The sequence below is a fragment of the Malaya genurostris genome, chromosome 3, assembly GCF_030247185.1.
Source record: "Malaya genurostris strain Urasoe2022 chromosome 3, Malgen_1.1, whole genome shotgun sequence".
NCBI lineage: Eukaryota > Metazoa > Arthropoda > Insecta > Diptera > Culicidae > Malaya > Malaya genurostris.
The window spans coordinates 269,567,237-269,584,505 of record NC_080572.1 but is presented as its reverse complement, the minus strand read 5'-3'; the positions used below and the strand labels follow the sequence as shown (position 1 = coordinate 269,584,505).

Here is a 17,269-nt window from a genome sequence, read left to right as displayed (position 1 = left end):
GGTATTTTCATAGAAAATATGTATTACTTTGCATAGAAAGTCTATATCTGTTCTATCTGTTTTCACTAATAAAATGATGTTAAAGGATAGTTCTTTAGATCTCCGTAAGTCATTGCCCCATTAATTAGATAATTCAACGAGTAAATTTTTTTACCAATAATAATAATGTGGAAAAATCCTGGTGGGTACGGTTGTATCGTTTGAGTTGTATATCTGGCAGCGGTAAGGCAGTCGGTCACCAGAATGTCTGCAAGCCATATTTTTCCAGCTGGCAGCGTTTAGTCAGCCATCTGGCAGCCATGCGAATGCGGGTGAGAGTGTAATAGTGGAATATTTTGTTTTGATTGCTGTCGCCATTGCTAATTTATAAGATGAATAAAAGATCAACGATAGGATGAATAAAAATCCATTGAGATGAAATTAGGAGCAGAGTAGTGAAAACATCATTAGTGTTTTTAGCTGTTTTATAAATATTAGTTCAATTTTCAAGAAGTGTGAATCAATTTTCAACGTGGAGCAAGGCGAATGAAGCAGTAATATGAAATAGTTACAGTGATTTTAATGGCTAAATCGGGGTTTGAAGGCGACGTCCTTACAAATGAGATGAAATAGGGAGCCCTTACCCTATTTCATATCCTTTTTGATGTTTGGAATTTTTTTGAAGTCGTTACACATAATTTTTTCGGAGAAATACACTGATCAACAGAAACACATATTAGAAAATATTTTTCCTTACGCAATAGCTGTCCCGCTTAAGTAGAACTATCTAGCTCAAAATGAATCATAGTGATGAACCGTTTCCCCATCTCTAGTTTGAATCCGAAGATGAACAAGTAGATTCTCCGATATATTCCGCTTTCTAAATTTCCAGGATCAAATGATAGGGTCATGTTGCACTTTTCTCGCCGAATTGAAGAAATGAAACAGCGCTAGTTTGCCTCTAACAAGATTTATACCCTCGAAATCATGTGTGATACTCTTAGGAAAGTCGGAGTCTACTGGTTTCAACATCTTTTATAAAATGGTGCAAACGTTCTTCTCATACGGTAAACAATATTCGAACTAATTGCCACTTTCGTCTGCATACTGGCCGTTTAAACTGCTTGCCGAATAAAGTATTTCTTAAAGTGAAAATTTCATTAATTTCGTGATTACTATCTACCACTTAATAATTAACTCTTCCGGAAACCGCTTCTAAGCACCTTAATTGTGCTGGTTTTCCACCGTTAGTTCGTCAGTTGCCCAACGAGGTCGACTGTTGTCGATGAGATGCAGTTTGTTCGTCTATAATTGCAGCAGCACTTTCCTTATTTCGGACTCGGAGGGTTGGCCAACTACCGTCGATTATTCGACTCGGTAGTCTCTACATGAGGGATGATTATGAAGAAAGTGCACTAATTGCTATTAGTGACCGGGTGATGTTATAAATCGTGTAGTAAGTTACACTAAAAACGGCACAAAATGCCGGTTAGCTGTGGTGCGAAATAAAAACTACCTGATATAGATAATTATAGCATCTCACCAGTCGTCACTCGACACCGTTGACAACGAAGTCGTTTCGCGGATACCGGAGACCAGGGGAACTCACGCATAATTTGATGTTTGTTTATGTGCATTAGTTTTATTTTTGCGCTCTCTTCGAGAAGAAAGAAACATGTCCCCTTTAACGCCAATCGAAATATGTGACACCACCACCACCACGACCGCCTATCGGCAAGCGACAAGTCCCGTAACGCCAGCGTGTAAAACGGCGACAACGACGACGACGACGACGACAGTCGGCTGATGATGATGGATGATATAAGACTGGCGAAAATTAGATGCAATGTAGAGATGCGGGTTTTTATAAATAGCCTTATCGCTGGTATTTTCTGCAATTTCTCATAATTATAAATCGTTTACGAATGTGTTGTTGTTGTTGTTCGTTTTTTTTCGCGGAATGATGGGAGTTGTACATTCAATTAGCTGGTTTAAAAATCGAGCAAGATTGAAAGACCCGGGCGATGCGGGCTTCACCGAACGTACTAAAACTGATTGCGAAAAAAAACGATTCGTTCAGCACAATTGGTTTTAAGCTATTAAAAAAGAAGTAGAACAGTCAATCCATTTTTTTTTCTCTCAGCGATAAATTTATTCAAATCGAAATGATGTTATTCCAATAAAGAGTAATCCTTTGGTATCGTTAGTCTTTAATGTTACGATTCTGTCAGTGAAAATTGTTAGTTCTTACTATATTAACTCATTCATAATCAAAAATCATAAGCAGAGCATGAATTTATGAACAATTACAACGTACAAATGATCAGTTCTTAGTCATTCAAGGTACTGACTACCCTTAGTCTCACACTAAGTCTCATCTTGAAGAGTTTGATTGCATTTCCACAGTGAGAACGTACTGACAGATTATCTCAACTCGCGCGATGCTGTAATCTAGACAACTTCCGATACTAGTGTGATTTACCTAGAAGCGACCAGAAACCAGTTGCAGCATTCCATGTACGGAACAATTCTGCTGGCGATCTTCCAAACCAAGATACAGAATATCTCTCACACTAACCTCGTCACGCCACGCTAGTAGCACTTTGTGGGAACAGTGGAAAGTTTTACGACTGACTGTAGATGATTTATGAACAGCGGTTGTCTAAAATTTTAGTCATGTTGTGCTACTGTGAACGCGTGATTTACTGTGCAGCTAATTGTTATTTTACTGCAAGATCGAGACCCTTGTTGGATGAATTAAATAAAATGTTTAGTTACGTTGTATTGTCAAACTGTTTAACAGATTATCGATGGTGAAATCTACTATAACAGAATGGTAAATTATGTGAAAGCATGTCAAGAAAATATTGTGAGAATGTTCACGAGTGTTTTGCTAAATTGTTTCCAGAAAAGAGACTGAAATTTTGTGTCACCCGGTCGTTATTTTTTTTAAATAAACTCCAGTCTGTGCACACAGTTGAGTCTGTATTGAAAAACTTGGTTTTTAGTGGTGATTCTCAAAGGAATTACCGGAATCGTTTTGTTTGGCCATCTACTGATAATTACTACCAATTGGAGCAGTTTTGATGTTGATTTAGGCTTTTTTAACGTTTTTTATTTCGCCCCTTTTAAAAATTTTAAATACACTGCACACTACCAGGAAAATCAGGAATTCCGTATGGGAGCACAGGACCTTTCATTTGAATCTAGGTTTGTAAAAATCGGTCACGCCATCTTTGAGAATAATTAGCGCACCTGTTTTTCAATGTTTTTGCACATTTTCCCCCATAACTCCAGAACCGGAAGTCCTATCCAAACGAAATTCAAAAATTTTGTATGGGATCATAGGACCTTTCATTTGGATCTAAGCTTGTGAAAATCGGTTTAGCCATCTCCGAGAAAAGTTAGTGCAAAAAAAAATCGTTTCATACACACAGACATTTTTCTACTCGACGAACTGTGTAGTTTTACAATGATTGCAAACTTTTTTAAATGAGAAATGAAAAAATGATATTTATACGTTATATACAACAAAAGAAATTCACGATCGAATATTCAACTCTCAGAGGGTAAATCTTGAAAAAGTGCCCCGTGGTAATTCACGACAAAATCGATTGACCGGTCTCCTAGAAATTCGAGTTCACTTTTTTCGTATTTTTGCAAATTTTACCCTGTTACTCCCGAGCCAAAAATTCAATTTGGATAATATTCAATAACAGGCTATGAGACCAAGAAACTTTCCAACCGTTTCTAAGAAACTGGAGTGATTTCCGGTTTGGAGTACACGATCACTTTTTTTCGATATTTTTGGAATCTGATCCGGTATATCTACAATCAATTTTTTTGGTCATAAACTAACCAAATCTGTCCCACTCAAGAATTATACGGTTATTTGAATGTATTTGATTGAATTTTAAATTTTTTTACCTATCAGTCTGTGAATCCGGAACCGGAAGTCGTATCCGCATGAAATTTGGTAAAATTTTATGAGGTTGTAAGATCTTTCATTTGAACCTACGCTAGTGAAAACTGGATGAGTGGTCTCTGAGAAAATCGATTGCACGTTTTTAGTTCATTTTGCACATTTTACTCCGTAACTCCCGAACCGGAAGTCGGATCCAGATGAAATTCAATAGCAACTTATAGGACTACAAGGCCTTTAATTTGAATCTTAGTTAAAGAAAATCGGTTGAGCGGTCTTTGAAAAAATCAAGTGCACTTTTTATTCATTTTTTCGCACATTTTACCCCGTTACTTCCTAACCGGAAGTCCTGAACCAGGTAAAATTCAATAGCACCCTAGAAGACCTTTCATCTAAGTTTGTAAAAACCGGTTCAGCCATCTTCGAGAAAACCGAGTGCACATTTTTGTTACACACATACATACACACTCATACAGAAACACACAGACATTTGCTCAGTTCGTCGAGCTGAGCCGAATAGTATATGCCATTCGACCCTCCAGGCCCAAGTTAAAAAGTCGGTTTTCACGGTGATTGAATAACCTTTCTATATAAGAAATCCAAAAACAATTTTTATATATCTTTTCAAAGTTTTGTTCATCGGATCTTTTTTTCAACTCTCTGGTAATTTAGATATTCCAAACCCAAAAAACTATCCGTCATTAAGTCCAAGCAGGAATCTAAACAACTTTTGATTCCCTAGACTGGTGAATCAATCGAAACAAGTTGTACTCTGCACCAAATTTAAAGTTAACAGGGTGACAATTGACCGGGGAAAAGTCGGAAATTTGGTCTCATCGGGAAAAAGCCGGGTATTTTAGTGCAAAACCGAGAAAAATATTACTAGCTCAAATATGAGTCACAATTTATATCATGATATTTTTATTCAATAAGTGAAAAGTAGGAGGAAATACCCATTTTTACGGGGAAATTTGAAACCTGAGCTGGTCATTTCGCCGAAAGCCTTTTAGCCGAAAGTCGTCGCACCGAATAGGTCATTTCACCGAAAGTCGTTTCGCTGAAATGGTCATTTCACCGAAAGAGACATTTCGCCGAAAGAGTACTTTCGAATACATTAAATTATTAATAAGAACACTACAAATTCATTCATTTGTCTGGTAGATGCACCAAAGGAAATGCATTGATAGGTTTTCTTGGGAATTCCGTTTTTCGGACCATGAATCATTCTAAAATAATATTCAAGATTTTTTGGATTAAACACAGAGAAATTAATTTATCCGTTATTTTAAACATGATATATTTCAGAAGTGCGATTTTGTGAAAACGGGGGTAAACACTATAATCATTCACCTCGAATCAATTCCAATTACGATATAAAGATAATCGAAGAAATCAGCGAAATTACCCTTTAGGCGAAATGGCTTTCCGCGAAATGACATTCGGCGAAATGACATTCTGCGAAATGTCCCTTTCGGCGAAATGGCTTTCGGTAAAACGGCTTCCAGTGAGATGACTATTATCCTGTTGAAAGAACTTATTGTCTCATATAGGTTCTAAGCTGAACAAACCATTGGAAATAGGGTCAACACCCCACGTCTCGTCTAACGACTTTCGAGGGGTTTATCAGCAGTTTCAAATCAATCAGATCAGCACCAGAGCAAAATTTTCTATCTCTTTGCGTGGAATTTTTTTTCTTTTTATTTTATTTGAAAAGCCACTGGCTGGATTCTTTGGAATGTGATTTAGCGACTTTTCAGTTAATAGTTGATTATAATAAATATTTTTGGCTTAACTCCTAATGTCAGTTCGTGCTCGCATCTCATACGACACAGTCGAAAACCGTTTACGGTCGAAAATCATTTACGGTCGAAAATCAGTTACGGTCGAAAGAATAGAAACAAAGACAATACGCCAGTAAACAATAGAGCGTACGGAATGGTCAAATACGATTTAACAAAGCCTGATTCTTGGCCTACAAGACCAAATTCAATTTGTATAGATTTCAAGCGTTGCAAAATTAGACTAGCAGCAAATGAAATTGAAATCTTGCTTAAAGAACGAATGCATCTAGACGCTAATAATGAAAGTGAGATTCAATTTAACAAAGCGTCTAACTGTGTGTACATTATATTTAAACGTGAAAGAGATGCAATTGCATTCGCTTGAGTGTGATAACATTAAATACAAAATCCCTGTGCACATGGTGGACAGTGCCATAGAAGTACGCATGCATGACCTTCCTCCGCAGGTCAGCGATAAGTTCGTTCGGGATAATATGTCGCAGTATGGTAAAATTCTTTCCATCGAAAGGGAAGTATGGCGGATTTTTTTCCCCGGCATCCGGAATGGCGTGCGAGTGGTACGTATACAACTACGTAAGGCAATTCCATCTTACATCATTTTGGGAAGTGGGGTGAGACGCATCCGTGTAAAACGCTGATTACCTATGAAAATCAGCTGGTTACATGCCAGTTTTGTGAACAACCTGCAAACCGGTAAACCTTGCACTGAAACTGCGAAAAGAACATCTTCAACCAAAGACAAGGTCAACCGTTAAATAACGAAAACTAGTGAGCGTAGTACTCATGTTTCACCATCAAAGCAACCAGCAACTGCAACCAATGTACTACAAGGCGCATCTACAGCAACTAGCAACTAGCTCAAGACTGCGAACATCAAGGAAAACGAAAAGAAAACGGAAATCAACAACAAAACCACCAATGCGGCAATGGATGACGAGACGAGCCACGAACAAAGTGCCCCTCAATCCTCGCAGGAGGGAAATGGAACCTCCTCTCCTCCTAGAAAAAGAGTGACAACGAGATCCACTTCAAAAAATGCATTACTTAAAAAATCGGCTAATTCGGCCACGGAAAGCTTCTACGCAAATATTCCTGAATAAAAATACCTTTTAAATATTTTTTTAAACTCCTAATGTTCTGACGTTACTGGTTTGCGTCTTCTTTAAGATTATCGCCCCTCGTCATTTGTCTCGATAATTCCTAATTGAAAGACTTTTATTAGACTGAAAGACATGAAAAATCGTTTTATTTCATTTACTGAGATTTAAATTTTTTAACATAAAACATTTAAATGTGACATTTATTGACGAAAATCAAAACTGCCATTGCTTATAAAATTTTTCGCATATGATGCAATTGATTTGTCAAAAGACGGAAAATTCTGTTTGTAATTTTTGATGTTGGATGAGAGTGAATTTTACTGATTTCGAATGTAATTTTCATTCGTCTAGCTAGTACGACTGCATGAAATCGTACTTTGTGATCCAATGAGTCTCGGTTCAAGTCGCCGCTCTCGCACAAGATATTTTCGGGGTGTTTGGTCATGCAATGGTTCAGTATGTTTAGGAATCGGCATACGAAGTCTGTTGAAACAGAAGGTCAAATTCAGGAACAGAATGACTTTTCAAATCTATTTTGATTATGATTTGCATTGGTATTATTATCAGGATATTGTTTGCTCCCGCATATCAGTGATTTTTGTCGTGGAATTTTTTGTAAACCTAATTGTCATGTAGTCGGAGTGGAAAATTACAAACCAACTTATCAATTAGTGTGACACTGAATCGTTTCAACAAAAGATTGCATCGATTATTGTCTCACATTCTCTTTTTTAAAACGTCAAGATTGTCAAGGTGGTTAGCTTGTTCTTTTCGTGGCTTTGTCAGAAGACACGTTTCTGGTCATTATTCTCTCGGAACTCCCAATCTTCATAGTTTCCTCTTGACCATTGTTCTAACCGATCTCAGGAGTCCACGCTGATAAATTTTAATTATTTTATCGGCATTTATATATTTGTTGAACAGTTCAAAGTGCTTAAAACTACGCTGTTCGTTGTAGCCATCGATACTTTTGTACACCTAGAATGCACAGTGGTCCGAAACGGGAAATTAGCGTGACAAAAATATTTTCACTATTAAATATTAGTTTTTTGTAGTTATTGTCTTCACAAAAGTTGTTTGTAATCAAATGGTGCTCCTTTTAATTAAAAAGTTACTAGGGTAGTCCTTATTTAGATTGAAATCTGAAATCTAACTTTCTTAATTGAACTCAAAAATGATTTTGTAGTACAATAAAGTTGTAGTAAATTTCATTTTGAGCAACTTTGCTTAAAAAAGCACCTCTCTAGCTCTTCATTTGATCGAGTTACATCAATTTTCCCCAGTAAAAGTAGGGTGGCTACTGAAAAATCATTTTTTTTGTTCTAACTTTTTTGTGAGACGTTCTATGGAAAAGTTGTTTTCAGAAGAGTTGTTGAACTAATTATTGCGCACAATTTTGCAGAACCAAACTTTTTCATATGAGCTGACAGTGAAAAGTTATGATTGTTTTTTCGTCAAAAACTAGTCCACCTTCTAATATCAATATTCATTAGATGCCAGATCGATAAAAAAGTATCCTATGCGGTTCTTGAAAGATCATAATATAAGTTAAAATTTAAGAGAAAATTGGAAGGGTTTTTTTATCTTATTTAAATTAGTTTTGAAAATACCTTAAAAAAACTCAAAAACATTGCATAACTCTTTAACGCCTTAACGTATCAACATACTTTCTTCAGCAAAATAATAGTATTAAATTAGTTCTACAAATGTTCCATACATTGTCCTTTCGAGAAATGAGATACACAAAAACTACACACAAAAACTTCCAATTTTCTCTTAAATTTTTACTTATATTATGACCTTTCAAGAACCGCATATGATACTTTTTTACCGATATTTGAAGGTGGACTAGTTTTTGACGAAAAAACAATCATAACTTTTCACTGGTAGCTCATATGAAAAAAATTGGTTTGGCAGAATTGTGCGCAATGATTAGTTCAATAACTCTTCTGAAAACTACTTTTCCATAGAACGTTTCACAAAAAAAGTTAGAACAAAAAAGGGATTTTTTTGGGGCCACCCTTCTTTTACTAGGGAAAATTGATGTAACTCGATCAAATGAAGAGCTAGAGAAATACGTTTTTCAACAAAGTTGCACGCAATAAAATTCCCTACAACTTTATTGTACTACAAAATCATTTTTGAGTTCAATTAAGAAAGTGAGATTTCAGATTTCAAACTAAATGAGGACCACCCTAGTAACTTTTTTCATCAAAAGGAGTGCCTTTTGATTACAAACAACTTTTGTGAAGACACCAACTACAAAAAAAGCTAATATTTAATAGTGAAAACATTTTTGTCACGCTAATTTCCCGTTTCGGACCATAGTGGAATTGAGGAACTACCAGGGCCAGCCAAACTTTTAGACTCTTTTTCATTCATTTAGCGACTGATTATAAAGATGGTTTGGAACCCTCTAAAAGTTGTCTCGTTCTTTGAGATATTGAGATGACATTCAAACTTCGATCGATCAAAGAATACTAAGGTAAATTCATATTTGCGTCGTAGCTCTCCGTCGGTGCGATCATGTCGTGCGAAAAGACAAAAATATCTATCATATTTTGAATACGATTTCGTATACCTTAAATCTTTAATATTGCTAAACAAAACTAGTTCCAATCAATCATTCGCCACTATTTATGTACTCAAAAAATTAAACCAACCAATTTTCACATTAGTGTAACCTCACTGCAAAGGTACGGATCGGTTTTTGGCTTTTGCTGCGCTACATGAAAATGGTGTTAAAATTTTCACCATCGTAAAACAAACGAAAATTAGCTGGCAGCGTAATGATGCTAATTAGTTTTAATTCTTTTTTTTCTCTGTTTACCTCTTCCCATAGATGGTACTTCCGAAAGATCAAGAGAATAGAGGCGGAGAAGAAACTACTGCTACCAGAAAACGAGCACGGCGCATTCTTGATCCGCGATTCCGAAAGCCGCCATAATGACTACTCGCTGTCGGGTGAGTTGATTGTTTGCTATTCTTCATTTCCTAATTTCCGAAAGTCACTAATGATATTCCCACAGTGCGTGACGGCGATACCGTAAAGCACTACCGAATCCGACAGCTGGATGAGGGTGGATTCTTCATCGCCAGGCGGACTACCTTCCGGACACTGCAGGAACTGGTTGAACACTATAGCAAAGATTCGGACGGCCTGTGCGTGAATCTCTGCAAACCGTGCGTTCAGGTGAGTCGTTTCGAATTGTCTTTTTGTTTTCTGTTGTTTTCAAAAGAGGGTTCCGTTATCATGTGCCAATTTTTGACAGTTGCCACAATTATTTGTTAGTTTGCGCTATTGGAACATAGTAATGTGTTCTGACCAAAACAATTTGTGGCTTATATTCGGAAGCTGTCAAGAAATGTCACTCCAACCAGATCAGCATAAATTAAAACTGTGTTTATTTCTTTCTTCATCATCTATATTTAGCGCTTTATTTTGGCTGATTTATCATTTGTTGTTGATTGCAACTCACTCACGCGATCACTTTCTTCCAACACTCACCAAAACTAAACTGGTTTTTCATCGAGTTTGCTTTGATTTCTTTCTTTCTCTCTTTTATTCGTTCTCTTTGACGTGTGTGTTGTGGTGTTGCATTCCGCTTCGCATCTCTATCACCATCATCATCATCACCATCAACCATCACCATATCATAAAATAAAACAAAAAATAACGGTGCACCATTGCAAAAACAAACATTTGCTCAAACATAAAACCGAATCACGCTTCAGTCTAATCGTTACTATAAGATGTTTGAGGTAGGATTCATTACTGTTTACTGTTAAAATGCCGACAGTTGAATGTAGTTTGTCTCCCTCTTCCCCGAAACCCTTCCTTTTTCATCTGTTTAGCAGTTCCGGAGTGAAATCCTGTAACACGAGCTTTTCTGTAAAGTAGATTTGAGCGAGGGCGCTGTTCCAGAGCCGATTGCCATCTGGTCTGGACTTAGAATAGGGGGCTTTCTGCTTCAATAGTTTTCGGGTAGTATTCGGACACAGACTTGAACATTGGGAAATTTTATGATCGACATTATCTAACGAAATCGAACCGTTACCTGAAGCGATCTACTTCCACACTGTGTAGTTTATGTTAGATATTTGGGAAACTAGGATTAAATTTGTGATATACACTGGACCCTCAATTTACGCGCAATGTCGGAAATGCGTATATGAAATTTCGCGTAAATTAAATAAAACGTCGCGCTGTTTCAAATTTTTCGTGTAAAAAAAGGTTTTTCAATTCCTTTCGATTTTAGTGTGAATAACACAAAATAAAATCCAACTACGTTCATACGTAACAGCATCTAAGACCATCTGAGTATATTCTGATACTACGGAGATTCGTAAGATATATTCCAAGATCCAATAAGTACTTGGAATATTGTCCTTAGAAACCAAACTGTGCCACAGAAAAAAACTACAACGGCCAATGTCTATTCTTTGTTCGCTGTTCATAATTTTAGAGCTACACATTGCTTACTTGTCTATTTATAGCTGTTCCAGGTGTGTTGTCAGTAGTCCAAGAGCTTCAGTGAAAATCGGTTTTAATATCTTCACGAGAAATCAGCAGTTCATTAATAACTTTTCAATGTTGCTTATTGCTTAGTTGTCTATTCTGATCTGTTTCAGGTATATTTTCAGTTATCCAATGACTTCAGTGAATCGCGAGTATGGAGCGTTAAGATTAAGCTTTTTAATGCACTTTGTTATTCTGGTAGATCTTACGGTCTGAACTGCAAGTAATTTTTGGATGGCGTAGTTCATTCACAATAGGACAATCAATTGCATGTGATAAGGAGTGTATCGAAAATAAGCTATCCACATAAATTTTGTTGTACGCATGTATTTGTGATGGTTTTTTATGCACAGATCACAGCATGCTGTGCATTTGGCTGTCAGCTTTCGTCTGTTGTTTGTGCGGTTGAAATTCTGCGCTTTCAAAATATTGCGTATTGAAAAGGAAGTGAAAATTAAGGTTCTGGACACATGGCTAAGTGAGAAGGGTATTACTATGCGAAAATTAGCGAAGCGGTTTGGAATTAATTATGCCAGTGTTAAAACCATCATTAATAAGTTTAGGGAACACTATTCTTTGGATGAGCTACCAGGAAGAGACAGAAAAACCGGTGCTTCCAACCCGAAACTGGACCAGAAATTGGCATCTCTAATCATGAAGAACAAATCAATGTCAAAATACGTGATTTGGCCAAAAAACAAGAACAAATGTCGGAATGATCCAGCGTATCAAGAGGTGAAATAATTTGAAGACCTACAAGAAGCGGAAAATCTCGAAACAAAGTGTAGAACAGAAGAAGCGAGCAGCAACAAGGGCCCGGACATTGTATTCGCGTCTTTTGCAGTGTCCGGATGCATGCGTTTTGAGACTTATGTAAAGGGGGACTCAAAAACCCTTCCAGGTACACAATACTTTACTGTCGTCGTTGGGGAGGATGTGAGCGATGCGGACAGGTCGATTCAAGTGGAGAAATTCGGTCGAAAGGTACTGGTATGGCAAGCAATATGTTCCTGTAGTTTGAAGTCAACCATTTTTTTTACATTACCGGAACTATAAATGCAGAAATCTATCGATCTGAGTGTCTCCAGAAGAGATTGCTACCTTTATATAAGAAGCATAGTACACCTCCACTGTTTTGGCCGGATTTAGCGTCGGCTCGGGAAAAGGGTATAAATTTCGTTGAGAAAAATATCAATCCACAAAATTGCCCTCAGCTTCGATCCATCGAACGTTACTGGGCAATCGTGAAGAGGGTCTTCAAGAAGACTAGTAAGGCAGCTGAGAACATGCAGGAGTTCAAACAAATTTGGGCTCAAGTGTCCAAAAAATGCGATGCAACACTTGTCCGGAACTTGATGAAGAGCGTTCGATCAAAAGCTCGAAAATTCGTGAAGGAATAACTTAAATTTCATCCGATCTTCGTTATGCTCAAGTTTAACCTCGTACAATAAAGCATCAATTTTTATTATTTTTACGTTTCGTCTTTGACTCATCAGTGCAGAGCAGTTCAAATTGAACTGCTTAGTGCTAAATTCGGCAGTTCAATTTGAACCGCTAAGCTTAGCTGGTCGTCTGCTTAGCGGTTCAAATTGAACTGCCGAGTTTAGCACTGAGCAGTTCAATTTGAACTGCTCTGCACTGATGAGTCAAAGACGAAACGTAAAAATAATAAAAACGGTTATGTGCCCTAGCACAAAATTTGGCTAACCCCTAAATGATCAATTTTTAGTTTGAATAAAACATCGTTTTTTATCATAATTTGAAAGAAAAATTTGTGGATAGTTTATTTTCCATACACTCCTTATCACGAGTATGGAACGAGGACAAAAAGTTCTTTAACGCAGTTCCTTATGCTGGTAGATCCTAAATTTTGAGCTCCAGGTAGTTTTTTGGGTGACCCAGAGTATCTACAATAAACCACTTTATTGTAAGTGGAATCACGAGTATAAACCGTGATCAGTAAGTTTGTCATTGCAGTTTGTTATGCTGGTCTTAAGGGCTGAACTCCAGGTAGTTTTGGGATCACCTAGAATATTCACAATAAGCAAATGATGTGCATGTACTCTAACGAACATGAACCGTGTACAAGAATCTTGATAGTTCGCTTGGTTACGCTGGTAGATCTTAAGTCATATACTCCGAGTAGTTTTTGGATGAACAAACACTACCTGATAAATCATAAGATGATCCAATTGATTGATTGTGATACCACGAGTACAGACCACAAAAAAGAAACTCACTAATGGCATCGTTTTCGTTGGTAGACCTTAAGGCCAAAATAGGAGGTTTTGGATGGAAAAGAACTTCCACGGACATTAGCACAGTATGTCAATTTGCTGAGTACTACCGCAAAGTTATGCAAAAGTCATCAGTCACGCATTCATATACTGATTTTTTTTCAGAGAATTCTTCGATGCTTTCGATCTTTACTTCATCGTGGAAAAACATTTTTTACGCGATCATTGCGTATATTTAATACAATATCGCGGTATTTCAAAATGCATAAAAAATCGCGTTTATTGAATATGCGTAAATCGAAGTTTAATTATATTTTTATAACTGTATAGTGCAATCTGTGTTAGATGCGTTTATGATAAGGACAGTACTTTGACAAAAGTTTTGGAATAAAATTTAACAATTCATCAACATACGAGGGTTTTAACATGAGTTTTGTTTTTGGTTCAATTATAGAGGTTTTAAACTTAAGGTCATTCACCTCTTAGTACCAGGAAAACTTTCTGACCCTAAGTGCGGGGTTGGGAATCGAAACCAGGTGGGCTGCGTTCCGTCCCCAGCATGAGTTAAATTTTACTAGAATGACTTTTTAATACCCTCTTTAATGAAAATCTTTTTATCAAACCGATATTACGATTTTATTATTTTTACGTTTCGTCTTTGACTCATCAGTGCAGAGCAGTTCAAATTGAACTGCTTAGTGCTAAACTCGGCAGTTCAATTTGAACCGCTAAGCAGACGTAAAGTTTCTGCTACTTACAGAACACTTTTTGTTTTGCAACGAAGTGCAATGTCTTTTCTGACGTGCCGAACGAAAACGTGTTTTCGACTATTTCTGGCCGATGCAGGTATGGTCATTTAGGGGTTAGCCAAATTTTGTGCTAGGGCACATAACCGTTTTTATTATTTTTACGTTTCGTCTTTGACTCATCAGTGCAGAGCAGTTCAAATTGAACTGCTTAGTGCTAAACTCGGCAGTTCAATTTGAACCGCTAAGCAGACGTAAAGTTTCTGCTACTTACAGAACACTTTTTGTTTTGCAACGAAGTGCAATGTCTTTTCTGACGTGCCGAACGAAAACGTGTTTTCGACTATTTCTGGCCGATGCAGGTATGGTCATTTAGGGGTTAGCCAAATTTTGTGCTAAGGCACATAACCGTTTTTATTATTTTTACGTTTCGTCTTTGACTCATCAGTGCAGAGCAGTTCAAATTGAACTGCTTAGTGCTAAACTCGGCAGTTCAATTTGAACCGCTAAGCAGACGTAAAGTTTCTGCTACTTACAAACGGTTATGTGCCCTAGCACAAAATTTGGTTAACCCCTAAATGACCATACCTGCATCGGCCAGAAATAGTCGAAAACACGTTTTCGTTCGGCACGTCAGAAAAGACATTGCACTTCGTTGCAAAACAAAAAGTGTTCTGTAAGTAGCAGAAACTTTACGTCTGCTTAGCGGTTCAAATTGAACTGCCGAGTTTAGCACTAAGCAGTTCAATTTGAACTGCTCTGCACTGATGAGTCAAAGACGAAACGTAAAAATAATAAAAACGGTTATGTGCCCTAGCACAAAATTTGGCTAACCCCTAAATGACGATATTACGAGTTTTTGTCTATTTCATCTTATTGCTGATGAATTGAATTATTTAAAACAATATTACTACATATGAGCCAAGGCCCTTTCTTCTCCACAGATGCATTTTGATGCAAGTACTAGGACCGTAAACCGTAGTCTTTTACCGAATCGCTTTGATTCGGGTTTTGTTGTTCGTTTTGGATTTAACCAAAGCATTGCAAATACCCTTCAATAAACCGGGTGAACGAGACGGTTACCGGTTTGTATGCAAAACACGGCCTCTTCCGGCTGCTCATCGAGTGACTTGGACTACGTTTCCTTGTCCTCGTAATGAAATCGATTTTTTTGTATAAATAACGCGGCTGACTGTAACAGATATTCAAATTTAATTAAGGCAAAGAAACTGGCTTTGAGTTGGCCAGACGAGTGGATTACAGGTTTCTTTGCGAGATACCGCCGCCTTTGACACTTCTCTCTTTCCCATTCGGCGAAACGGTTTTCGACTAAATGGCATTTGGCGAAACGGCTTTCGGCAAAACGACTTTTTGCGAAATGGCTTTCGATTAAATGATCCATTTGGTGGAACGGTTTTCGAACAGATGACATTCGGCGAAACGGCTTTCGACAAAACGACTTGACTAAATGGGCTTTCGGCAAAATGATTTTTTTGGAAGAACGGTTTTCAATGAAATTGCCCATTCGGAGAAAAAGTTTTCGCTCAAATGACATTCGATAAAACGACGTTTGGCGAAATGACTTTAGGTGAGATGATTTTCGTTTAAATGACTCATTTGGTGGAACGGTTTTCGAAAAAATGGCACTCGGCGAAATGATCCATTTGGCAGAACGGTGTTCGATGAAATGGCCCATTCGGAGAAACGGTTTTCGGCCAAATGGCATTCGGCAAAACGACTTTGGCTTCAGGTGAAACAACTTTCGATGAAATTGCCCATTCGGAGAAACAGTTTTCGACCATATGACATTCGGTAAAACGACGTTTGGCGAAACGGCTTTCGACAAAACGACTTGACTAAATGGGCGTTAGGTGAAACGGCTTTCGGCAAAATGATCCATTTGGAAGAACGGTTTTCAATGAAATTGCCTATTCGGAGAAACAGTTTTCGACCAAATGACATTCGATAAAACGACGTTTGGCGAAACGGCTTTCGACAAAACGACTTGACTAAATGGGCGTTAGGTGAAACGGCTTTCGGCAAAATGATCCATTTGGAAGAACGGTTTTCAATGAAATTGCCTATTCGGAGAAACAGTTTTCGACCAAATGACATTCGATAAAACGACGTTTGGCGAAATGACTTTAGGTGAAATGATTTTCGTTTAAATGACTCATTTGGTGGAACGGTTTTCGAACAAATGGCATTCGGCGAAATGATACATTTGGCAAAACGGTGTTCGTTTAAAAGACCCATTCGGAGAAACAGTTTTCGACCAAATGGCATTCCGTAAAACGACGTTTGGAGAAATGGCTTTAGGTGAAACGATCTTCGTTGAAATGACCCATTTGACGGAACGGTTTTCGGTGAAATGGCCTAATCGTTGAAACGTTTTTCGACCAAATGACTCATTCGACGAAACGGTTTTCGACCAAATGACATTCGGCAAAACGATTTTTTGATTTGCTCCCATTTTAAACAGTAGACTATTGTGCCACATTTCAACGAAGTGCAAAGATTTTACTTTGCTTTTGCTGAAACAGAAAAACGCTCTAATCGGAATTAATTTATCACTTCAAAGTTCATTCATTTTCTTTTGCATGACGGTCAAAAACATTCTAACCTTGTTAATTGAGCACATGTTCGAAATTGCACGCTGATGCATGATAAGTTACTTGACTTTAACTTGCCTCGCTGTTATAATTTTCCACACATGTAGTTGATAATTGCTATAACTATAACTATGACTTTTAGAGTATTCAACTGATATAGGACATTTGAGAGGTTAGTTTATAGTGTCATGTTTTTAGCCCAAACCATTGCGAAAAAAACCGAATGGCCAGCAATTTCATTCATGATGAAAGGTAAGGTGCGCGTGTTCCATTGCTCGCACGTAATCTTCGCTCGCTATCCAAAGTGACCCCAAAGGCGACCTTGAATTTCGTGTATGTCAGCGCTGTGGTG

General features: G+C 37.5%; 1 protein-coding gene across 2 annotated transcripts in view; it reads left to right on the top strand.

Moving 5' to 3' along the window:
- LOC131438070 (uncharacterized) overlaps positions 1–17,269 on the top strand; it is a 145,573-nt gene that overhangs the window by 106,423 nt on the left and 21,881 nt on the right. For both annotated transcript variants that reach the window (XR_009230880.1, XM_058607865.1), the window contains exons 3-4: positions 9,646–9,767; positions 9,833–9,996. Coding sequence is in view for 1 of the 2 variants with exons in the window: in XM_058607865.1 (XP_058463848.1) it covers positions 9,646–9,767; positions 9,833–9,996 (286 nt within the window). In the remaining variant the exon portion in view is untranslated. The remainder of the gene's footprint in view (positions 1–9,645; positions 9,768–9,832; positions 9,997–17,269) is intronic.